This window comes from Cuculus canorus, chromosome 2, assembly GCF_017976375.1.
Source record: "Cuculus canorus isolate bCucCan1 chromosome 2, bCucCan1.pri, whole genome shotgun sequence".
Lineage (NCBI taxonomy): Eukaryota > Metazoa > Chordata > Aves > Cuculiformes > Cuculidae > Cuculus > Cuculus canorus.
In genome coordinates, this window is record NC_071402.1 from 153,863,414 (window position 1) to 153,889,499 (window position 26,086).

At 39.0% G+C, this 26,086-nt stretch overlaps 1 protein-coding gene across 6 annotated transcripts in view; it reads left to right on the plus strand.

Annotated features, from left to right (window-relative positions):
• Positions 1-26,086, plus strand: part of PRKAG2 (protein kinase AMP-activated non-catalytic subunit gamma 2) — a 235,475-nt gene that overhangs the window by 204,028 nt on the left and 5,361 nt on the right. For all 6 annotated transcript variants that reach the window (XM_054057436.1, XM_054057438.1, XM_054057437.1 and 3 more), the window contains 9 exons: positions 845-954; positions 15,094-15,175; positions 16,659-16,717; positions 18,126-18,171; positions 19,815-19,869; positions 20,667-20,793; positions 21,551-21,716; positions 22,054-22,091; positions 24,799-24,945. In XM_054057436.1, coding sequence (XP_053913411.1) covers positions 845-954; positions 15,094-15,175; positions 16,659-16,717; positions 18,126-18,171; positions 19,815-19,869; positions 20,667-20,793; positions 21,551-21,716; positions 22,054-22,091; positions 24,799-24,945 — 830 coding nt within the window. The remainder of the gene's footprint in view (positions 1-844; positions 955-15,093; positions 15,176-16,658; positions 16,718-18,125; positions 18,172-19,814; positions 19,870-20,666; positions 20,794-21,550; positions 21,717-22,053; positions 22,092-24,798; positions 24,946-26,086) is intronic.

Sequence of the window (26,086 nt, forward strand, 5' to 3'; positions counted from 1 at the left end):
TTTGTTTGTGTTTTCTCCACCCTTGAAAAGTTTAACATATGATGAAGTTTCTGTACATTATGACAAGGCCTAAAGGGTACGTATTTGATGGAGGGGTTAATTTTCACCAAATTCTAGATGCCTGCTGTAAGGGATGGAGGGCCAAATTGCCTTAAAAAGAAGTTAATGTACCTGAGTACATCTGAAGATTGTAGATGTGTGCATCTAAACTCTGACAAATGCAAAGTAAATAATTCAGTATGTCCTGGATGGCATGTCCTGGCTACAGGCATCCCACACTAAAACCACCCCAACACAGGTGGATCTTGTTATTTATTTATAAAGCGTTTGATTTGTGATGCTGTACGTGAACTACCCTGAGGAGAATGGAATTGATTACTTGCTTGCTGCCTCTTCAGAAAAAGCAAAATTACTATGTGAAAAGTGGACCAAACAGAGATGAGATTGGAGCAGTGTTAATTTAAGGAGTTTGAATCAGTCAAGCCTGACACTACTTAAGCTTTGGACTGGCTTCCTCTGTATGTAGCTGGAGTTCGGATGCATATTCCCATAGTCTGCTGTTAGAAAATCGAGTTTTTTTTAAATATAACTCTTCAGTATGCAAGTCCTTTCTCATCAAGGAAAAGCAATGCGTTTTGTGTGTGTTCTATTTGATTTAAAAGGAAAGATGTGTCTGAGATGCAAAGTGCAAAACTGTGGCTGTCTGTCCAGATCTGAAAGTGTGAATTTGCATTTTGCTTTAGGGATGGCTTTCTGCAATGGTGTTGAGTTGATTTGGCATGGTTTGTACTTTTTTTTTTTTTAAGGTTACTTAAATAAAACAACATAATGTTTTTACTTACAGCACTTGAAGAATCGGAAAGTGACATTTATGTGCGATTCATGAGGTCACACAAGTGTTATGACATTGTTCCAACAAGCTCTAAGCTTGTTGTTTTCGACACTACGCTACAAGTGAGTATTTTCTCCTTTCAGTCTGCCTTTGCTTGCAGTTAATTTTTTTTAAATGAGTGTTTCCTGAGTGTTAAGTGACACTTGATCTCTTGAAGAGAAATTGCCCCATAATGTTGTGTTTTGACTGTACAAAACCATGTTGTTTCAAGTGGATCTTTCATGTTATAGTAGAAGAGGAGCTGGGGGGAGACTTCGTAGCAGAACAGAAAGAAGAGATGTAATTTGTTTTGCGGTCGGAATCACTACCTGAAAAAACGAACTCAAACTTAGATTGACTTCTTCATAGCTATCAGAATTCACATAAAGACCTTTTATGTAACAATCCCTGTGCAATAGCTAGAGTATGCAGGTGCTTTGAGCCCGCTCCTGCTATATTGGTAAGACAATTTAGGGCTAAAATGGATGGCTTAATTGAGCAAATTATTACATTCTCCAGAAAATTTTTGTTTTCAGTTCCTCATTTTACTTTTAATCAGTTAATCATCTGCTAGACTCTTGGCTCCGTCTGAAGAGTTTGATTGCCAAAAGAAGGCATTAGCTGCCTGCTATAGAAACCGACTAATCTGTTCTGCAGCGTCTAGAAAGCTGTGGCTTTCTTTTTGTTCCCTGGATTTTGCAATTGATGTTTTTTGGCTTGCTTTGATTTTTGTTTGTTTCAGTGTGTTTTTCCTTTTAAAGATGCTCCAAATCTGGCTTAATTAAGCCTATGAAGTAATTTTGGTCTGGAATGTACTGCTCAATTAGTCTTTAGCTTTCCACAGAGGCAAGCATGTACTTAGTCTTAAAATGTTCGCGGAACCATCTTGCTTGTCAGATAATCACTTGCAGTGCTAGATTGAGTGCTACTGTCTGAAAGGTGGAAAGCCAGCACTGCACAACGAGGCAAAGTAATGGTAAGGATCAAGAGCACTTCATACGTTTTAGACTATTTCTAGAATGACCACAACAGCATCCTTCTTCAGTTTTGCAGCATGGCTAAAAGCACTGGAGCTTCAGTTATTGCTCAATACAAAAAAAGCAGCTTTAACTTCAGCCCTGGACTGTTTTGATTATCCAAACATCTCACTGGTGAGGGATTTTCCTTCATCTCTGGGCTCTGTTTAGACTCTGAGCATGCTGAGGCTTCAATGTGTTGCTTCTGATACCTTGGCCGAGTCCTCCAAGGTAAGTATCCTGCCAGTACTGGTACTATGTTAAAACCTCAGCAGGACTGTGGTTAAGATTCTGCCCAAGAACCTCCTGCTGCTCATTGATCTGATAGCTGAGAAGGCAACGCTGAATGTAACAGTCACCATTGTCTCATGTTAGATTATTTCCTTCTTTACCCAGAAAACCAGGCTTCTACATTTTATCCCTGAGCATCTTGCCATTGGTGGAACAGTCGCTTTTATTTTCCCAGGGTTCTTCACATGCTTTACTGGGTGCTGGGTTTTGTAGTGAAAAGTCACCTGATCTGTGATTAGAGATGGAAAAATGTAGACACTAGTCTTAGAAGAACAGCTTTCAAGCAAACAGACATCAGTCCTACAGGGTTTAAGTGTTCACAGTCTTGCCTTTCTTTGTATATTCCACTTCTTGAATGTTTTGATAGTCTTTGAACTGCATCTGCCCTTGCATTTCACCAGTCCTGTGGACTCTTGATTATACAAGCACTGCAAGCTCTAATGAAAAGAATCTGTTGCATTTAGATATAATACTAAAGAATACTTCAGCCTACTCTGTTTTGTCCCGTTCCTTTTCAGAAATTTCTCTTGTGTCTCAGGTGCTTGTTTCTTTGGGAGGTCGATTGCGTTGGGTTTTTCAGTGTCTCGAAGGGAAAAAGTTTTGCAGTTTTTTTCCTTTCTTGTGCCAAAAATGAGGAATGACTATCAACTTGGGGCTAAAATCCCTATCTTGATTGGGATCCCTGATGATCATCATGTATTATAACTGGAGAAGGACAAGGCATACCTTGGTATGATTACAAGGTCATGTTCTTAGTTTACTTCTCCAGGTATTTGAAAGTGTGGTGGCAGTGGAAGGAGAGTCTGTGGTTATTCATTCAGACTCTAGTATGTGTCAAATGTAAGCTGTAGCTTGAACCTGCATTACTGGAGAGGAGCTTTTTTTTTCCCCCCTCCATACTGCATTTTGTGGACTATGCATCATTACGTTTAATCCCAGTTGCATTGCTTTTTAATTATAAAGTAATGATATTATTTTAAAGCAGTAATGCTCTTCCAGCATTGGCCCTGTCTTCCAAATTTGCAGGTGTTGCAAAACTAGTAAATTACAAGGTTATTTAAGAAAACATTAAACATGTTGATCTGAATGCTCATCTTGGGCTACCGTGATCAAAGATCTTCTAAATATTTCTCTTCAGTGTTTCCTTTCTAGTTCTTTACGTAGCACCTGATATGAATGTCCACCTTCAGCATAAGGAAAACGTACCTAGTAAGGGTAGTCAAACAAGAACTTCTATAATGTTTTTTTGTGTAGTAATTTTTAATATATACTGATTTTTCAGTACCTTTGGACTTCACATCAGTTCTCATTTTTCAAAGTGTAGTACACAGTTTTGAAGCATTCAGTGTCCATGAATCCTCTCAAACTGAGAGTACTTTGCAAGTGTTTATCTTTCCTGGATCTATTTCACCTCTAACAAATCAATGTTTCTCCTAATTTAAAACAAACAAGTATGTCTTATGCCTTGAAAAACTTCTCCGAAAGTTTGAAATCAGATGTTTAAGAGTGCTAGAGCTAAACCAGAATATACAGGGTCTCAGTTTCGGCCCCCCCCTAGTGTAAACTAGTACCAGTCAATGGAAGAAGAAGAAGTAGAGCTGTGTTGTTCTAATGTCATCCTTTGAGAAAGAGTCTGCCGTTGGATATTTTTCACTGTAGTATCCCATCTCCCTCTGCTGGTCAGCTGTCACAGCGCACATCACCTGTTTTTACCCTTTTTACCCCTTTTACACAATATCATGAGATATTGTGGGAAGTATTCCAAAGCTCTTATTAGCTGTGGGAAGACACGTAATGTGGCACAAGCCATACCACTGAAGCAACATCTATTTGTAAAAGTAAGTGTTTAGTCTCGGTGTCTTCAAGGGATTTAGCGTAAAGGTTTGTGAGGAATCTTGTTTCAACCCTGAGCAGGAGAGGAGATGGCAGGGTGTCATTGCACTGGAAATGGAAAGAAAGCCTTAAATAGCAACAGTAATAACTAATAAAGAGGAATGGACCTACAGTCTCTTCAACGCTGCTTATCTGTCAGCCATAAGACGTGGCCTCTGGATTCCAGCAGCTACCAAACGTCTTGCTGCTTCTCATGCTAGTGCACCGGTCTGGTCTGGTGTATCCCGAATACACCTGTGCAGCTGGCACATGCTCTAGACAGTGGTGAAAGCAAGCAGTATATCTCATGCATTTCGTTAGGCATCAGATTGTATATATGGTGAGGGAGATGTGTGCTGTGCTTCAGCTGGAGAATGTATTGCTTGGCACAGGCTGGAGCATCATCTATGCTAAATAAAATGTTCTGAGCCAAGGTCTGTTTACCTGCCTGAGGCCAGCTGGCACAGCTCAGTTTGCTTTAGCATGGTTTAGTTTACATTTCCCCCAAAACAGATTATCTGCATCTGATCTGCCTACCTGAAGTGGTCCCCAGCCTGTACTGAACCCTGAGAAGTGGCTAGTGCTGTCTGGGAGAATGCTGACACAGTTCTCTTGATTTACACTGACAGGGAAGTGTTCTTTCACGGTTTTAGTTTACTAATACAGATGTAGCTTATAAGTATTTGCTCCTCAAATATTTATAGAATCATATTGAACTCCAGTGCTGTGTTTTTCCCCTGCCTGTGACCCATGAATGTTCCTTGTCCGTAATGAGTTATAGCTTTTTGTGTTCCCAGAGAAGATGCTGTCTTTGCTTGCTTCATATTAAAGGAACTGTCTAAAAGTCTGATCTGACCAGGAATAGAGTCAAGAGACAATTAGATGTTATGTGCTTTCCTGTGAAGTTTGGAAATTTCACTCTCTGGATGGTGGGGAAACTAGGCAAGTTGCAACAGTGTGCAGCTTACAATGGATAAACTGTCTTTCTAATCTGTTTCACATCTCCCAAGATGCAAACAATGAGGCAACAAACATTTCACAGCCTCTTTGAGGGGGTTAGGAGGGTTATCTCCTGGAGGGCTACTCGGTGAATTGTTCATGGTTGTTTTTCATTTGAATTATTCCATAAATGGATGTGGATTGCAGCCCAGAAAGCCGACTGTATCCTGGACAGCATCAGAAATAGTCGAGGGAGATAATTCTGCCCCTCTACTCTGCTCTTGTGAGGCCACACTTGGAGTACTGTATTCACTTCTGGAGTCCTCAGCATAGGAAAGACAGGATCTGTTGGAGTGAGTCCAGAGGAGGATGCAAAGATTATCAGAGGGCTGGAGCACCTCTGCTATGAGGACAGGCTGAGAGAGTTGGGGTTTTGAGCCTAGAAAAGAAGGCTCCTTACAGCAGCCTTCCTGTACTTAAAGAGGGCCTACAGGAAAGCTGGGGAGGGGTTCTTTATTGGGGAGTGATAGGACAAGGCGTAACGGTTTTAAGCTGAAAGAGGGGAGATTTAGATTAGATATTAGGAAGAAATGTTTTCCTTTGAGGGTGATGAGGCACTGACATAGGTTGTCCAGAGACATAATGGGTGCCCCATCCCTGGAGAAGTTCAAGGCCAGGCTGGATGAGGGTTTGAGCAGCCCAACCCAGTGGAAGGTGTCCCTGCCTATGGCAGGGTGAATAGAACTGGGTGATCCTTAAGGTCCCTTCGACCCACAGTATTCTATGTTTATGTTTATAAGAGACTCTGAGCTGAATGCAGATTTACGTCTGTGTCTTCACAGAATTTGAGTACTCCATAAGTGTTAATGCTTTTATTGTGGCAATGATCTGGGGGGAAATGGTGACATCCAGATCTGCCTTTACTTTGTATGTTGTTTTGGATTTGTATCAGGTACATACAGTGACGCAGATATCTGATCGTTTCCTTTGAAACTCATATTAATGCTTTGAAGGAGAATAGGAATTCTAGTAATTCCTATATCAAATTCAAATGTCAACAGAATGTAGCACTTCGTTCACATTCTGTCAGCTGGCTTACTCTTTCTCTGGAAGCAGTAACATCTACTAATGTGATTTCACTTGTTTTCCTTGCTAGTGCATACACTTGACTTTGTTTCCTTTAGAGACCAATGCATTTCCCCCATCCTGAACTCTGAATTTTTAAAAGAAATGGCTCTTCCCTAGCTTATAGCTGTTTCTGGAGCTTAGCTCTTGTAAGCTTGCTTAAGGCCAGATTTTTGTTTAGCCTTCAAATATATTTATTACTTAATTTGTTTTGACTTTGCCCAGCCTATGTAAAGATGAGACGGATTAGCTAATTCTGTAGCGCAGAGCAATTAAACCTCTAAGAGGAATGTTAAAGGTGAGTATAAGACAAAGACTTCCCTGCTCCGTATCAAACACCAGTCTAGGAATGTTATATTAGCAAATGTAGGGCTGTGTTTGTATAAGTTTGTATAAGCTCTCACGGGATGAAAAGCTCTGTCCAGCCTTTGGCTAAATGATACTTTTTCCTGTTAAAAGTAAATTAATGTTTTAATACTACAACATATATAGCTTTTCCTCACCATGACCTTGAAGCTGTTTTTAAAGTATTTGTGCCCTTCTTCATAAACTGATAAAAATCATGTTTATGTGGAAATAATCATAAGAAGCAAGCTTTCAGCGTCCTAAAAACTCTTTCATTTTATATCCTGAGGAAGTCTTGGACAGTTGCATGACTTGAAGATTAGATTATTTAACCTTTCTGTTTAATGGAATTGTCCAAGTTGTTAATGGACCAGATGCTGTTACCACTAATGTAGGCTTTTGTCAATAACTGTCACACACTAGTAAGAGCTCAAATGCTTATTTTTCTACCACATAGCTAGAAAAATATTTGGAACAATCTTCTGGAAACTTCTTAGTTGGTTTAACAAGCTTGGAAGTAAGTATAACTTCTGCAGAGCATGCAGTGGATTCCGCATTAGAACAAGAGGATTTGTATTTCTCTTCCGTGTGCTGACTCTATTCAGTAAATGAATTTATTATTCTTGTTCCCTCCAGGTCATTCTTGACTGGTGTGTTGCCTCTCCAAGGTAATGAGATAGACCAGGCTTCTAGGAAGAATGCTCTAGAATCTTTTGCTTCCAGAAACACGCAGCAGACTCTGGGTCTGCTGTCACAACAGCATCCTTACAGCTTTACAAAAGCATTGACTGTCTGTTCCTTAAGCTGCTTTGAGGTTTTTCCTCTTCGAGGTTGCTAAATTTTAAACTAATGAACTGTCTGCAGTTCTGAGGCCTGTCAACACCCCTCCATGCTTACTCATTCCACAGAACTGTAAGAATAATGTAATTTAGCCTCTAACTGGCATGTGGGCTGAGGCAGTTGAACAGGCCACATAAAAGCTCCCTTCATTGAGATCACGCTGGAAATCAGTAGCATAATATGGGAAGACTTGCGTTTTTTCAGAGCTGCTCCTGTTGCTTGTACACAATAACCATAGGAGCTTAATTCCTCTCAAAAACAATAGGAAGCATTCATTCCTGGATCTTGGAGGAAGATAATATGAGTTCATTATGACAATTAAGCATAAGTTCTTTTGTCTGCACAGGGTGTAGCTAAGGTGTTTGTGCTTGGCTGAGTGAAAGTCACGCATCATTCTTCTTGCCTTCTCTGCCCCACCACCACTTTTTCTGGTAAAATCTTAATCTGTGAAAGAATTTCTGTACCCTTCCCAATGCAGCTGGTCCCAGTGGCTCTGCCTGTGAGACCTAGCCCATTGTGGCATGAAATCTAGCAGAAGAAATTTTGTCTGGAAGTGAATTTTTTCCCCCTTCCCAGAAAACAGCTGTGGTATCTTTTTTTACTAGAATGCTTAGGCTCCTCTCAAACAGCAGGTGGAACGAAGCATTGGCAGAGAACCTTATTGAGATGGAATAACAGAGTTGACCGTAATCGTGGATTGGCAGCTATCTAGAAGAGGTCCTGAGTAAATGGACACACATAGTGTTGGGTGGAGAAGGAGAGCCCTTAATTGCTGGCTACAATATGAGCAAATTGACATAGAGTGTCAGATAAGGTCTTAGTTTGGTGTCTTCCTTCAGTTGATTGGTACCTTTTCATGTAGATGTGGTGTGGGGAAAATTTCTGCATGTAGACATAGTACCTGCTCTCTGTTGAGAAGTCTAGAACGTGTGCCTGCATGTTTGGCTTGGGTCTGAAGAGTGTTACTCCATCAGCTCTTAAGTTTCACCGGGCACTCTATTAATCATCTGCCAGGAGTGCCCCTTTATGCTCTCTGTGAATAAAAAAGGGAATGGGATTTTGATCTGGTTTCATGTAAGCTTTCCAGAATTCAACAGGAGGTAGAGGAGCTGCTTGTGGGTCTTTGTTGGTTGGGTTTTTTCTGATGTTAGAGGGAAAGTAACCTCTCAGTTAATAACAGGTTTGTCTAATTTTTCTCTACTTTACTTGAAGGTGTGACAAGGCAAAGGAGGAATTCTTTTCCAAGACCTGTTTGGCCCTCGCCCTAGGCAACAGGTAGCCTGTTTTTTAAAGACATAGGTCCTTCAAGATGAAAATGCTTCTACCAAATTCATAAACCAAAGATTAGAACAATTGGAAAATAAGTTTTAAATTCAGCAGTCATTATGCTGAGATGGTTACTTGTAGTCTTGCAGAACAGCTTAGTCCTTCTGGACAACCTGATTTATAAAAACACTGAACTATATGTATGCACCATGAGAGGTGTTTAACTTTTAAAAATAGCTGCTTTACTAGGACTGTGGTTTTCTGTAACTTAAAGGTGTCTAGGTCGGGCATTACAGCTGTATGTGAAGAAAAAAGAAAAGTTAATGTTTAATATCCTTCCCAATGTTTTGTTGGCCACTTTTTGTGAAACATGGTGACAAAGCAGTTAATGATCCCCTTAAAAAAAACCCAGAGCAATTCCTGTGAGTTTCCTGATAATAGGTGTCAGCCATAGGTTACAAGTTAGGAAGTGTTTTTCAGTTTTCCTCTTGACTGTTTGGAAAGCTGACGTGGAGATTCTCTGGCAAATTGGTCTGTTTCAAAGAAGTACACAAAAAGAGTGATGAATTCCTCGCATGAGATTCCACCTGTGATACAGAAGAAGCACTACCATAAATCCTAGTGATGTGAAGGAATAGAAGGGGAGATATGTTACAGACCTGTCTTATTGAAGCTAGGTGATCAGGCTTGCCTCTCCCTCATATGCAGTAGCTGTGACTCTTCATTTTTTTTTCCTCTCTTGGAGATCTTCCAAGATTTGGGCAGCCAGAGAACTTGCTGTGGTACTTAAAGAAATATAGTTTTGTTTATGTTGGACTAGAAGCTGTTGCCCCATTCCTCACATACTTCACATCAAAAGCATCTGAGAGTTAGTTGGCTCAAACCCATCAAGAACGAGAGAGAAAAGTGTAGGTTGCCCAGTTTTTATGCTGTACAAAGGTCACACCAGAGGCCTGATGGTTTTCCTGTGACAACAAAGGCTGGTTGTACTACTCCTGGTCTTCTTACTTGGTAAGAATTGCTGAAATACTAGTACTTAGCCCCTAACAGAGAAGCCTTAGGGTAACTTTTTCTTGTGCCAGCTTTATTCTGACATTGAGAACAAAGACTGAATTCTAGAGTGACTTTGTCAAGTTTGCTCATACTACGAAGATATGTATCGTGTTATTTCTTGAAATGGAAAACTTTCCCCTTTACAAGGGACCTATTTAGAAAGCACTCTGTGCATTGCTTTTTCACACTTGGAGCATTTGAGTATATGGGTATGAGTTTAATCTACAGTACTTCAGTTGCTCTTATTGTTTCTTGGTGATTGCCTGATAGATTCAGTTTTGATATTGTGGTCCACATGTGAATTTTCTGTAGCATGTGTTCCCTCTAAGTTTTGTAGCCCTTAAGAGTCATCATGGAACCAGACCGGGAATTTGTCAACTTATCCAGTGAAAATGACCATGAATGTTCTCTCACCTTTGAGTATCCATCCATCAGGAATCAGAGGTGATAAGTGTCAAGGTTAAACCAGGTCTGATAAAGCTTTTATTGGAATTTTATGCCAAAAAAAAAAAAGTAGCTTCTTCTGTTCTATTCTGATCTGATAAAATAGGTATTCCTTGGGGTTATGTTAGGGGCTTTTCAAGCAAGGAAAGCTGATGCTCTGGTGTTGGTGTATATGGTGAAAGATGAGGTGAGAGAGTTACACATTTATCATCTTGCCCTTGGATGGCAATCGTAACACAGAAGTTCTGGCAGATCCTTTACCACTCTCCATGCTACTAGTCTTTTGTATCATCCTCTTGCTTGGTACTGGCAGACAGAAGGTGGTCCATAACTGTTTATTACTTCTGTTTCCTTCCAACTTTTCCAAGTTAGCTTTGGCATTGAGACAATGGTGCCGAGTTGTGTGTCCTTCAGCACAGCAGCATTTTCTACTCTACTCTGCACTGACCTTTTAGCACCATGTATCACAGGAAGTGGAATTGCAACAGCAGTGGTCACCCTCCTTACCTATGGGAGAGTCCTGGAAGACAAGTTTGAAACCCACCAGTCACTTGTGCATCTGGTCACAGTTTTCATTACATAGTGCTAGGTAAAACAAGATAAAATGTCTGTGTGTGCTCACACTGAGTTTTTGGAGTCAAGATAACACTCGGTTTTTAATAGAATCTTAGAATCGTTTGGTTGGAAAAGACCTTTGAAATCATAAATTCCAGTCATACCTGTCCACTGCTAAACCGTATTCCTGAGCACTTCATCTAACAGTCTTTTAAATACCTCCAGGAATGGTGACTCAGCCACATCCCTGGGCAGCCCTGTTACATTGTCTGATAACCCTTTTGGTGAAGAAATTTTTCCTGATGGCTAATCTGAGCCTCCCGTGGTGCAACTTGAGGCTATTATCTCTTGTCCTATCGCCTGTCATCTGGGAGCAGAGACCAACACCCACCTAACTACAACCTCCTTTCAGGGAACTGTAGACAGAGATAAGGTCTCCCCTCGGCCTCCTTTTCTTCAGGCTAAACAGCCCCAGTTCCCTTAGCTGTCTCTCATAATGCTTGTGCTCCAGCCCCTTCACCAGCTTTATTGCCCTTCTCTGGACATGCTCCAGTGCCTCAATGTCCTTGTAATGAGGGGCCCCAGACTGAGCACAGTATTTGACATCCAGCCTCACCAATCCAAGTACGGGGCACAATCACTTCCCCAATCCTGCTGGCATCCTTTCAGATGCTTCCTTCACTCAGAGGTACTTATTTAAGAACTTTCACAAGGGCTCGTGAGAGTTCTGGTCTGGTATCATAACAAGAAGCGTTCATTTCAGTATTTCCCATTGGTGAGCAAAAATTTTTTATGCTGAAATTTTCTGTCTGCTACCACTGCTACCACTGATGTTGCTGCCTTGTAATCAAACTATTTTGGAGCTCAGTAACCATAAGAGACAAGGCTTTCCAAATATCCTACTACCTGAAAAACAGGACTTCCTATATGGGCCTAATTCAATCTTTCTTGGTAATGACTGTTATACTGGAAGAGACTACATCCTCCTTAAGACTTTCAGTGGAAATATTTGAGTGGTCCGCAGAAGTCATGACCTCCAGAAGTCCTGTCTGACCTAAATTAGTCCAATTTTTCACTTAGCATATTTACGGTTGGTGTAATGTAGTAAGAAAAGTTTGTTCCCGTTTTGCTCACTGTAGTGTAATTGCTGAGGTGATCTGTGATATAGCCAGAATTTCAGCCACTGCGTTCCTTTGCTATATGACTCTTCTGCTTAAGGTGGAGGATGTGGGAAAGACAAGTAGTCACATAAAGTTGGATTCATCATCTAATTGCAATTGTCTAGACATCTTACAGTCAGTGAGAAGGGAAATGGCATCTGTGGGATACAACTAAACCTCCATCAGAGGCTGGTGAGGCATGCCACAGAAATGATAGTTCCCCCCAGCTGGCTTGGAAGAGAGGCAGTAAATGTGCGAGGTTAGCATACGTGTCAGAACAACCTCTAAATTTGGGTAGATAAGTCCAATTCTTAATGGCTTATTGTATTTGTTAGGACCACTACGTGGTTAATAAGAACCAAAGTGCTTTGTTTAAATTGTGTTTGTACGTGGTGTTGAACAGCAACAATCTCTGGTATCTGGTTGAAGAACAATGGTTTTGTGAAGGTCAGGCCAGTCCAACACTCAAGATCAGAGAAAGCACAACACTGGTGGGGTTAAGAATTAACAGCACTGTTGGAGGTCCAAAGATGAGACATGGTGGAAATCTTCAAAGGCTACAAATTATATAGAATATGAAAGGAAGGTCCTTGTGGGTATTTTCTGCATGAACATCACTGAAACATCTAAATGTGCTGGATGGAAGCCCAGCCCCACACCCCAGTGCTTTGGCAGTACTTTGGGCAACTTAAATGGGTAAACCACAGAAACTAAAGGAGAGTGTGAGTGGATAAATGTATGTTTGTGCTTGCAAGCAGTTTTAGTAAATAAGAACCAAGTTAGGTTTTTTGCTTTATAATTACCTTGCTTAAATAAGAAACCAGTATTAATGTTAAAAACTAACAGTGTTGTTGCTTTATTTAAAAGACAACCATATAACACTTTCTGCTGTGAAACTGAGCAAAACAATAGGAATGTCACTTAAGCTGTAGTTTATGGGGACAGCCTAGAGAGATGAGTTTTACTTTACTAAATTTTGTTAATTTAATATGTCACATGTTTAATATCCTAATACCCAAACTGAAGACATTGTTCTTTTTCTGAAGGATTTAAGGATCTGAGCTGTCTCAGTAGCTCTGTCTGTTCAGCAGCCCTCGTTTTTTCCAAAATCTGTCTTTTAAAGGTAGACAAGGTAGCATCTAACAGAAGATTCTTGGAGAAAAATAATTTGCAAATGAATCAAAAAGAATCAGGGTAAGAACTGACTCTTGGAGGAATTTTTCTCTGCCTTCAGGGTTGTCTACAAGCTTAGCTTCTTGCCTAGTCTATCTTTGGAATTGTCTCTCTTGAAGTATTGTTTCCGAATCTAAAATAATACCTCAATCTTACCTTCTCACCCATCTGAACATTGTGCTGGGTGTGGTCTCTGCTGCTGCTGTGTCTGAGAAAGAAGTAATAGCAAGAATTTGGAGGTTGCCTGAAGTCTTATAGTTGGCTCTTCCTATCTTTCCTACTGTGGGCACACTTCCTTTTGAGGTTATCAATTACAGAGTTTATAAACTTGCTTGAAGAGTTTTGTTGCATGATTATTATCTGGAAGAAAACTATTTTCCTCCTGCTTTTAATAGATTAGCTGTTACCTTATTGCTTTGATACAGCTTGAACATCTTATTCTTGTGGAAGACTTGAGACATGAATTGACAATGACCGTTAACTCGTGTGATGGTTGTTCTTATGGGAAGATGACAAAGCTGAAGGTTCTGCATTTCAGGCAGTTTGAGTGTACTTTCCTCTTTTTTGATGAAGAATCCTTAGAACTTACGTTGCCCCAAGGTGGAGGTAGTCTCTGTGAACATACTTCTGTCTCATATCTGCTCCCCAAATGGCTCAATGTTGTTCGCTTTCACTGCATTAACTGTAAGTGTGATGCTATTATGTGGGGAGGGTTCATGCGTCCGCCTGGGGGGGTTCTTTGTGGCTTCAGTCTTCCTTAGGAAAGGAAGTCTTCCTGGTGGATTTGTTGATTTTTGTTTTAACCGACTTTACCTTGTGTTAGTGGGGTGCCCGAATACCTTTGAGACCTTTCTATTTGACCATTTTCTGGATAAATATTAAGTGGTTTGTATCTTACAGTCTTATTTGTAGTCGTGGATGCTTTTTTCCCCATATGGCATCTTCAGTTTTATGCAGTTTAGGAGAGGTGGTTGTTAACCATCCTGTTAATGGTATGGCAGTAGCATCTGTAAAGTCAGGAGTCAGCTTTGAGGTCAGGAGAGTAGATTGGCTTCTCTGTCAGAGCGAAAGCTGCACAGAGGTCACAGGAAATACGGATTGCTTTCAGAAGCCTGATCTGAAAGATTGGAGTTCAGGTACAGCAAGATAACAACAGGTATTTGAAACACTGCAAACCGCTGAAATGTAGGCAGAGGTGATGAGTTCCGGTCCAGAGTGGAAACCTTTCTGAGTTTAGAAGTTCAACTGCTACATTACAACACTAAGTGTAGTCAAATGGAGGTTCTGACAAATACCATGTGATGCTGGCTGTCATATGGATGGCTTTGCAAACTTCTTCAAGAAGGCTATAGCTAATAATGCCAGGCTTACTTTTTCTTCCTACGTATGTTTTTGTTTGCCCCTACTTTTTTGCATGCTGATTCCATTGACCATGAAGCCCTTTTATTTCTGACTGTTGTGGAGAGGAGCCCCTTGGCACTTTAAACATTACTGTGTAATTGTGGTCTGTTCAGATGGCAGTTGTCAAGCAATTGCAATTACTATTTCCGTGTTATCTGGACCAGTTAAGAACTGGATGAGAACAGTCACTTCTGTATTGTGTTTTCGGCATGAAGACTAGGGCTGTGGGCAGGACAGGCGTGATAACATGCTCTGGTATAACACCAAGAGGTCAGGATTCTGAGGTCCACGGTGCATGACTGCTTCCTGCTTCCAAGAACTGGGGTTCACAGGGAAGTTTTTAATTTCTTTAGAGAATGACACTATAACCTTATCCTATGTCATGATTTGGAGGGGTGCTATAACTTTTATTCCTATTTGATATCCATAAATTTGAGGTTAGTGAACACATCTTTTCAGCTGTATCAGCTGACTACTTCATCAGAGGCTTTCACATAGAATATTCACATAACAAAACAAGATCAGATCTGGTTCAGCTAAGCTTTTTTTCTAAGCTTTTTAACTATCTCAGAAGTCGAATGCTTCAGGTTTTTGTTTGTCATGTGTGGTTTTTGTTCTGTTTTGAATACCAGCTACCTGTTTATATTGCATTTTTTCCTAGTAACTGGGGAAGCCCTTCTGTTGGTGTCTGGTATACTAAATTAAGAACAAAGATTTGTTTAGTTGTTCATTCCTTTTGCAGGTAAAGAAAGCCTTTTTTGCCTTGGTGGCAAATGGCGTGAGAGCAGCTCCACTGTGGGAGAGTAAAAAACAGAGTTTTGTAGGTAAGTTATTCTAACATTATTCAGGATTACTTGAATTTCCAGGGTCCTTTACCGTTGCAGAAGGTGGTCTGGGGCTATCCACGGCCAACATCGTAGAGGTATCCTGGCCAAAAGGGTTTCTCCTTCCTCCTTGTTAGGAGTGAAACGTTGCCAGCTTTCATAGTATTGCTATGCTTTGATAATCATGATTATTCTTTTAGGTCCTGACCTTCTGGAATTTGGTCTGTAATATATGCATTTGACTGTGTATTTAAAAATAAAAGTAACGGTCACAAAAAGGAAATTTGAAAATAGGAACTGTAAAAAGAAAAATTTCGTATTACAGTATCCTAATATACATGCAATACGAGCATATCTTTCCTGCATGTTATCAGTAAGGTGCACTGAGAAATATTTAGTTGCCAAAACCAATGTTGAATACCACAGGTATTTCCCATACTGGGAGAAAAACATCAGATCTATGTATTGCTTTAGAAGTCTTGTAATTAATTGCCACAACAACAATCTTCCAAAATTACATCTCTGTTGCAGTTAGAAAGCAGGGTCATTGGAGCAGTTACAAATACTTCTTGTGACCTGGAATGTAGACTGAGGAGTCTTGGAAATGAACAGTAGCTGCTTGATAAAGCATCTGTTAAAACATTTTAAAACGAAGGGGGGAGGAGCAGTAGTTTCATGCAATACATGGTAGGAATGCTCTGTCTTTTATATTTTGTTCCATTTTCTGTCTGTTACTTAAACTTTAGTGATTTACAGCTGACCTCAGGATTAATTTTTCCCTTCCCCGTTTCTTAGTTTCTTCAGTTTAGATATAAGAGTAGTAAACAGTGGAGCAATTGCATCTTCTCACATTTAGAATTTGAAAGCTCAAAAAAGATTAATGTTTTCAGGTAACTAAAGTAATCATCGATATTGTATTGCATAGTTTGGTGCTGGTGGTTAAGATGTACAAACTATACGTTTCAATACAGACATTGAGGATTACTGGGAAATGACTGAATTAAGTTCTTTAAGTAAAATTCGTGAAAATGGATTATACTGTTCCTTCTTTTGAGTATAAGTCTGCCTGACTTGGCAGGTACATACTGAGAAATGTCTTCTTTCAAAAAGGAAATGAAAGGCAAGGATAAGTCTCCAACCTCTAAAGATGTTCTAAACCCCCTCTTTTCTTTCCATGCCTTTGGGGATGGATGCTGTCTGAATTCAAGGATTTCTTTGAGTTAGATGGAAAGGAGAAGCACATAGGTTATTATTCTGAATATTAAATCAGATGTATGTTTGTATTCTGAAGTATTGTAGTGATGTGAAAATTAAAATACATAGTTTTGGAATTCAACTCTTCGTTAGTCCAATACACATTGTATATGTTACATGGATTTAATGTGTTAAATCACATATTGTAATTATAAATTAAGAAAATAGCTGGAAGTTCTGTGTGTTAAGTATATATCTGAAGAACTTTTTTTTTTGTCACTTGTTACAGGAATGTTAACAATTACAGATTTCATTAACATACTGCATAGATACTATAAGTCTCCAATGGTAAGTATGATGTTAAGCCTTACTTTATCATTTGCCATACGGTACAGAGACTGATATATCCAACTGATGGTGGTGGGTGTTGTTAAAGTCTTTGGAAGCTTGGATATGTCATGGGCATGCTGAGTGCAGGGTTTTCGGAGAAAAGGTGGCTTTGTGGGCAAGGTAATAGATTGGTATCTGGATACCTGGGTTCAGTTCCCAGCTTTAGCCTTGAAGGCCCTATGAACTCGGGCAGGTAACATAATCTGCTTGCTTCAGTTATACATGTATAAACATGAGGAATTTCCTTAATGAGTACTACCATTTATTATGTTTTGTGCGGTGCTTACCATAATGATAGCCTTCATTTTGGATACAAGGCTCCACTTAGTGTTGCAACTAATGAATAATCCCTTTGGGGTGAAGGATCTGGCTCGACTTACTTACTAAGAACCATAGAACATTTGAAAGAAAATACTTACCATTGACCGCTGTATTTATTTGTATTCAGGCTGTTTCAAAGCACATATTTCTGTGGTAATCAGAATTCTATATAAATGGTGGATATTAATCAAAAAGCATTTTGGGGGTCAACGTCTTTAAGTTACGTGAAGAAGTTAGTTGTATTTAAAAATCAAGAGTGTAGCTATGCATGGTTCACGTTTTAATCATTGTCTTTGTCTCAAAGCTATGACAGAGCTATTCCAAACGGAGCATGTGGAGTTAAGCAGAATGCTAGCTTACAGAGGCTTGGATGCATTAAATGGTTACTTGGAGTTCTTGGAGATGGTATAGAATGAACAAGTTAAACCAGTTAAACATATACAAATATTTAAGTTACCTGACTGTGTTGCACAATCAGTTGGAGATCTATTGACTTCAATTAACTGTAAATTAAAGTTCCCATTGGCAGTCAGTTGATGAAATTCTCTAGCTTGCCTGTTCATACAAACATTTACATCTCTTTCTTGTTCCTGTCAAATCACAATTGCCGCTCTACCAATTAAAACATACATACTGTGTTTTCCTAGCTAAAATATCAAGAACAGTTGAATAAAACAGACATCTGCTGTATTGGGCTTCCCAAAGCTTGTGTTAATTTTTATAATTTATAGTTAAATTCTTTTCAGATGCCAGTAGTTTTGGTGCACTGTCCTTCCTTCTTGTTAAAGATTCTCCCCCATCTCCAAGCCCAGGGGTTTACAATGAGTGGGGGAGAAATGAATAAGAAGTGATTATACACTGTTAAGTTCTATAAAAAGTCTCCATATTGTAGTGATCTTTATCCTCAGTAGTACCAATTTTTCCATGTAACTTTCATAGAATCATTTAATAGAATCATTAATATATTATTATTAATATAGACATTGTTTATATTTTGGGTTTAAAATTAATACTTGAAGGTAAACTTTCCATTTACCCATTGCAGGTTCAGATTTATGAATTGGAGGAGCACAAGATAGAAACCTGGAGGGGTAAGAATATTTACTACTTGGTTGAGAATTTAAAATTTTTAATGATTTTCAGTATGGTGCATTTTAAATTAATTTAAATTAATTATAGACTTAGCTTGTGTCTGTCCACATACTTTTTAACAAAAGCAGGAATAGTAAAAAAACTTGTCCCTTGGCTCCTGCTGCTTATTTTTCTACCTGAAACAGTCTGTGAACTAGAGTTACCTGGGCTACCTACCACTTCAACACTTATTCACAATTAGCACCATCTTGCTATTTAAGATTGAAAAAAAAGAAATTGGGGTAAGGCTGTAGAGTTGATGAGTATATGTGGAATGGAAATGTTTCTGAGCCAGGACGCAGAATGAATAGATGGCCCTATATATTGGGTAAACTGATAGGAATAAGCTATGTCTGAGCAAGTCACGGGATGTGATGAGATTCATACACTTTGCTGGGTGTGAACAGAAGTGCTGAATGCAGGGAGGAAGCTTTAGAATCATAGAATAGTTTGGGTTGGAAGGGACCTTAAAGATCACCTAGTTCTAACCCCCTTCAAATGGGCAGGAACACCTTCCACCAGATCAGGCTGCCCAAGACCCCATCCAACCTGGCCATGGACATCTCCAGGGATGGAGCCGCCACAGGTTCCCCGGGCAACCTGTGCCAGTGCCTCACCACTCTCATAGTTTTCTTTTTCCTTTTCCTTTCTTTTCCTTATGTCTAGTCTAAATCTGCCCCTCCCCAGTTTATTCCCATTCTCCCTCCTCCTATCACTATAAGCCTTTGTAAACAGTCCCTCCGCATCTTTCTTGTAGCCCCTTCAGGTACTGGAAGGTCACTATAGGATCTTCTCTGAGCCTTCTCTTCTCCAGGCTGAACAAGCCCAACTCTCTCAGCTTTTCCTCGTAGGGAAGGTGCTCCAGCCCTCTGATCATCTTTGTAGCCTACTCTGGACCTGTTCCAACAATTCCATCTCCTTCTTATATTGAGGATTCCTGAACTGGACACAGTACTCCAGATGAGGTCTCACAAGAGAGGAAGAGAGGGGCAGAATCGCATCCCTTGACCTGCTAGCCACGCTTCTTTTGATGCAGCCCAGGATACGGTTGGCCTTCTGGGCTGCGAGCGCACATTGCCGGGTCATGTCAAGCTTCTTATCAACCGGCACCCCCAAGTCCTTCTTTGCAGGGCTGTTCTCAATCACATCATCCCCCATCATGTACTGAACCTGGGGATTGTCCCGACCCAGGTGGAGGACCTTGTACTTGGCCTTATTGAACCTCATGCAGTTCTCACAGACCCACTTCTCCAGCCTGTGCAGGTCCTTCTGGATGACATTCTGTCCTTCTGGTCTTTATGTCAGAAATGCACTACATGGAAATACTCTGTGCAGCAGACTGTCTCGGGAAAGGAACTGATACAGAACGATTCACCGCCGCTGTGGTGACCCCTGGTGGTAATCAGTTCAGTCCCACTTTTAAAGCTTAAATCCTTTTAATAGTAATATAGAGGAATGTGTATGTGTGGTACAATATCTAAAGTAACGACACGTATTGCTCTCTCTCCTCCACTTAATTTTGTACAAATGCATTCATAAAATGCTTTCATAAAAAGTAATGTTTTTGTATGAGTTGGTAACGGTCCTGTTTTTCTATACGCAGAGCTTTATTTACAAGAGACATTTAAACCTTTAGTGAACATCTCCCCAGATGCAAGGTAGGATTTTTTTTTCAGTCTGTACAACTTGAAATAAACTAACTCCATCTTAACACTGAATTTCAAATTTCCTTATATATAAGAAACAATTTATAATGTAAACTAGCATACAGTAATGAAGGCCTGTCTTTTAATATATTCAAGATGGCAAGAGAGATTTTTATTGTAAGAAAGGCCTTTTCCAATTATCCAAAGAAGAGAATGTCTAGTTCTCTTATATGTGTATGTATATGTATATGGTAGTTCTCTTATAGTGTATGTATAACATTTGTTATATGACGTTTTGCCAATCCCCAATGATCACTCAGTGAAATGATTAGAAAATTTATTTTGGCTTAATTGCATATATGCACTTATGCATAAAAATGCTCTTCCTAAAAAAATGTAGAAGTTTGGGATTGAAATGTATTAAGGGCAAGAACACTGTGTTTTTCACTGATTTGTCTGTCTCTGAACAGAAATATTCATTCTGAGTGCAGTGATACTGTGAACATGGTGCTCACTGGAAAAACATTTTACACTTGTTCAGTTATATTTCTGCCATTCTTTCTACCTCAATATGTCACTTTCCATCACATTTTCTTACTGGTTTTAGATGTTCATGAGTCTGTCATAGTTGTTTCACCAGCTGCAAAAACAATTAGAAGGCCCTTAACTTTTGTTTTCTGTAACATTAAAGATAATACAAATAATTACTCATGATGTGTACTTTATGGGGGGTTGCAAATATATGTATATGTCATTGAACATTACTCATGTCAGCTAGAATTCATTTAAAAAAACGTTTTTCTCCTCAGCCTTTTTGATGCTGTATATTCACTGATCAAAAACAAAATCCACAGATTGCCAGTTATAGATCCTGTCAGTGGAAATGCACTTTATATACTTACCCATAAAAGAATCCTCAAGTTCCTCCAGCTTTTTGTAAGTATTTGAAGATATGCTTTGCTTAAATGATCCCCCGTACTCCCAGTAGACATCTTTAAGTAATTTAAGTCTCAGTACAGAGACTTCCTGATAAACTTCTGTATTCATTGTGCCAGTGCATATATTTTTTTTAATAACAGAGAAATCAAAGCTTGATGTAGGACCTGTATGTTACCTTTAGTTTAGTCATTTAAATGAACCTAAACACCAAGGACTTCTTTTGGCTACTTGAGTAGCTTGCTGTCCTTTCTGGAAGATCTCCTCAGCTTCAGAAGCTTGTTTACGTGAAGAGAAATTGTCTCCCAGCAATGAGATTATCATTGCTCGCTGTAACTTATGTTAGTCCGAAGAATGGATAGGAGCCCAAATAAAGCAACAAAAGATCAAAACAAGCACTTCGCGTATAGTATGTTTTGCTATCTTCTCTCTCCAGTTTTAGTGGGAATGTCATAGCTTAGGATCAAAAGCTTTTAATGATGGGTTACTACAAAAATAAATAAATGAGCAAAAAAAAATCCCCTTAGTGACATAGTCTTAATTTAGAGTTTCTTTGGACAGAAGTAATGCTTCGAGATGCAAGCGTGTTTTGCTTTGCATTAATCTAGTAGCAGATTACTGTAACAATCTGTAGCAATCATTTGGAGTCTGCAGATGGATGAGTGAGTACACATTTCCTAGCGTAGAGAGCCATCATATGGAAACAAGGTAGGGGCAAGAAGCTGCACCATAAATACACTCATTCTGACTTTCCTAGATGTCAGAGATGCCAAAGCCTGCCTTTATGAAGAAGAATCTGGATGAACTGGGAATAGGAACTTATCACAACATTGCCTTCATACATCCAGACACTCCTATCATTAAAGCCTTGAATATATTTGTAGAGAGAAGGATATCAGCATTACCTGTTGTGGATGAGTCAGGTGAGTGTTGGGACTTTTGTAGACAAAAGGATGGTAAAACAAACAATGCTGAACCCTGATTTGATGTTGGGGGAGTGGGGAGAGAGGAGAAAGAATTAAAAAAACATTTAAACAAAGGTGGGGGGAGAAAGGGAATATAAAGAAACATTTATTCCTGATGTAGGTTGGTAGGCTTAGAAGAATTTAATGATTTTGTAGTTTGGTTTTTTTTCTGTCTTTCCTTCTTGATCTGTCTCCTTTCTGTGTAATAGTGCGATACAAATGAAAGCAGGAAGTAAGAAAACTAATTTTGTATTTAAAGCACTTTATTTTATTTAATTTTTTTTTTGTGTTTTAGGAAAAGTTGTAGATATTTATTCCAAATTTGATGTAATAGTAAGTATATCTCTTCTATTCAATATTTTATCTGCAGTAAGCATTTGCAAATTAATTTATCATGTATATTTTTGGCTATTTTATTCTATAGACTTTAGTTTAACTGAACAGAACAGATTTAATTCAGCCTCTTTTTTTATTGTTGGTTTTTATTTAGGCTATCTTTTGTAATCCTGCTTGCACACAGGCATCTACTGCTCTGGATGTTACCCAAAATTAGATCTGGCGGTACCCTTAAAAAAAGAGGGCATTGGCTTCTTATGTTTGTTTCTGGTTTTGAGATAAGATTTTTCCCAGCCGCTGCCATTCCATGGCCTGTTTTCAAAGAGAATGCAGTTTTTTCTGTGCAGTCTGGGTTCCTTGTGCAACTTGACCTTCTCAGTGAGTTAAAACTATTTGGCCCATTGTTTTGTGTGAGTCTCTGACTCCAGAGTATTTCATCTGCATTCTTTCTGGTTTAGCTCTAATTCAGGCTACTGTTTCTGGTTTTTCGTCAGGAGTGCAACATCGTGGTCAGATTTATGCCATGATTTACCAGTCTTGGAGAGCAAGGGCTCTTCTTTTCTTGTGGTTGGCAGAAATGAAACAGGTTTTTTTATCCCTGTCTCCTCCTACCCGTATGAATCTGCCAGGTAGTTCTAATTGGAACTTCTGACAGCTCTTTTTTTTAGAGATTTAAGTGCCCAAATTGCTTATTTTACCAGCCTGCTATTGCTAATGAAGAATCCGGGTGTCTGAAACACTGCTTTCAGAAACCTGGAGATCAGTCCCAAATGGAAATGCTTGAAGCTTATAAATATCTCTGGCTGCCAGCAGTGCTTTTAATACTGAAAATTTCACGATATCCGTGTTCTTGCCTGTCATTTTGGGGCATTTGTCTTTTTGTTCTTTGGGATTTTCTACTGTAAAATCTTGTTCTGCCGTGAAAGCTGGTCAGGGAATAGGTAATAGCTGTAGCAAGTGTGATCAAGCATCAAGGACAGTGAAATTTCACAGTTGGCGACTTCAGTGTTTTAGGTTAGTTTGTAACTGCATTAGACTGAGGCAGGACAGGTTTCCTTTATTTCCCATTCTTTTTTTAGAAAGACACCAAAAGGAAGAGGGTTCCTTATGTTTTTTACCTCTTTTCTCATGTTAAATGATAGGGCAACAAAACTATAGGATTTTTAGAGATGCTGGATCATTTCTTTGGAAAAATTATGTATTGAGATCAGGAAAAAAAACCAACAAAACACCACAAAGGCATTAGGATATAATTCTTTGCTCCCAGCTAGTAACTAGGAAAGACTCAGGGCGTCGGTTGATTATTTGATATTTTCCTTACATGTACTAATTTGCTTATTAAATGTCAGGGGATGGGAGGGATTCTGTTCTTAAAAGATAATTGCTTCTGAGGCTTCCAGTTTTTCATCTATTTCAAACTGATCTTCAGTCTTTAAAAGAAGAAAATAAAATCTGAAATGTATAATCTAATCTTCCACTAAAGACAGAATTTGCAAGATTCAACTGGTGACTTTTAACCTTAAACCACATGCTAATATGCTTAGTTAAATCAGTGTTTTAAGCTCTGCCTTTGTGTACCGCTGGTTCAGTTGATAGATTTCTTTCATTTTAATAGAGTCCAGAATTTATTTTCAGGTTCTTGATGGGAGCAACCTGGGAACAGTGTGATAGTATAGAAATAGCTTTATATTACACGAGTTATTGTGTGTAGGGTGACTTCAGTTTGCACAGACTTTATGTCCTCCTAACCTGCTCATTAGGAATTAGTCCAATTACTTAATTAAAACTGCTCTATCTTCATGTTCATCTCAAACCTCGTCACGTTAGGTCTAATTCAGTCAAAAAACTTGACCAATCACGGTATGTTCTAGCCAAAAACTAATTTCATTTTACGGCTTGGTCCACTGATTTCATTTTCAAGGTCTTTGTTCTTCCTTCAGTAGACAAATGAATAGGCCAGGATGTGCCAGCACTATCAAAATACTGCTATGGTCTCATCTACGAAGAAAGTTTTTGATGGTCTGAGCAAAGTCCTCTTGCTACAATCTTGGATCTGTTCATGAAATGAAAGTTGAGAATGTCAGCTTTTAAACTCTTTTAATCTTCTTACTTTTAGTGGTGGTGATGTGTTTTCTTATTAAAAAAAAACCAAACACACACACATTATTGTCAAATGGCAGTGCTAGCACAGTCCAGGAGAGGGAGTTTGAGCCCGCAAATAAGAAAGATGAAGAAAGCCTTTAGTTTGCTCCGTGCTTAGATGTCTGCTAAGGTCTGCTTCCTGCGTGGTGTTCAGAGCAGTTGGTGTCCTCCCCATCTTATTAAAAAAACCCCCAAAAATGGCTATTCTTAAAGTTTATTCTGTATATTCCAAAGTCTGTAGAACTTGATCCTTGCGTTTTCTACTCACGGCAAAGTGATGAGTGACATCCAGCCAAATAGCAGACAGCAAAGTAAGGAGATTTTTATTGGCCTGTTGCATATGACAAAACAGTTTTATTGATTAATCCAGTCAGTCATATGGTGTTTAACATAACTGCATGCTTGACTGTTCCCAAAAACTGATGATTGTCTGCTTTAATACATGACTTAGAATGGACTCGATGTACACCAGAAATGTGTATCTGCTTGATGCTGTAGAGTACTTAATTGCAAAGTACTGAGATGTTTTATTTGCCTTGGGTTTGGTTTTTTTTTTTTCCAGAATCTTGCTGCTGAAAAAACGTATAATAACCTAGATATCACGGTGACGCAAGCCCTACAGCACCGTTCTCAGTATTTTGAAGGTGTTGTGAAGTGTAGCATGCTGGAAACACTGGAGACTATTGTGGATAGAATAGTAAAGGCTGAGGTAAGTTCACTTTTTGTTTTCCCCTTCACTGTAAGTTAAAAGTTGTATTACCCAACTAATAAATAGTACAAATTTAGCCTAAGGTATTTTGGTAACTTGGTGAAAGTATTTTTTTCATAACTACCTGTGTTAGGTGTCAGGTTTTAGCTTATAGATGCTTTTAGGGATATGCAAGTACTGTACAGTACATCTGTAATAATACTCTGTTATAGAATCTTAGAATAGAGCCACAGAATCGCTCAGGTTGGAAAAGACCTTTAAGATCGTCAAGTCCAATCATAAACCTAACACTGCCAAGCTACCACTAAACCACATCCCTAAGCACATCTACACGTCTTTTAAATACCTACAGGGATGGTGACTCAAATTGTGTTTCTGTTTTATACATTAACTGAAACGAATGCAAAGCTTTTTTTTTTTTTTTTTAAAGAATTGAGTTTCTTCCAAGCCTGCCATAAGTTTTACAGATAAATAATTCTTTAAACTCCATCTTATAGCTAGGTCAATTGGCCTATTGCTCAGGAAATTTAATAGTTATAATTAGTTAATGTATGTAGAGTCTTGCACTGCTTTTTTACAAATACCGTGAAACAGGGCCAGAAAATAAATTCTTGTGAATAAGCCCTCACTAACTGCCCTTATAAATTATTTATCTGTGTGCTTTCCATTCTTTTGGTGCTGTTTATCCTGTTTGTTAGTACTGGGAACTTTCTTGCACAGGGAGGTGAATGAGCATGTAGCTCTTCCTTCCCTGTTGCACCTCTTTGCAGAAGAAAATTAGTATTAGCAGTTTCAGCTCTCTCCGAGGTGTGATCACCTCCATTTACATGCTTTGACTTCTTCAATTATGAGATTTGTTTTTTCATCTTCAGGGCTGTAACCATGCATGTACTTCATACTTGTCTTTCATATGAGTAAAACTCTACTTTGTTCGTATTTCCTTAGGTACCCCCATTAGGTGATTTTTACCTGCAACTTTCTGTTTGAGCTTCTTCCAGAAGTGGAATAATTTTAGCATTGCTGATATACAAATTTCAGATTTGGATAACTTTATTGGTATCTTTAGAAGTTTTAGACATTTGGGTTTTAAGAACAACTCCTACCCTTTGGTTCAGTCTAAACATAGATTATATGTAAAAAT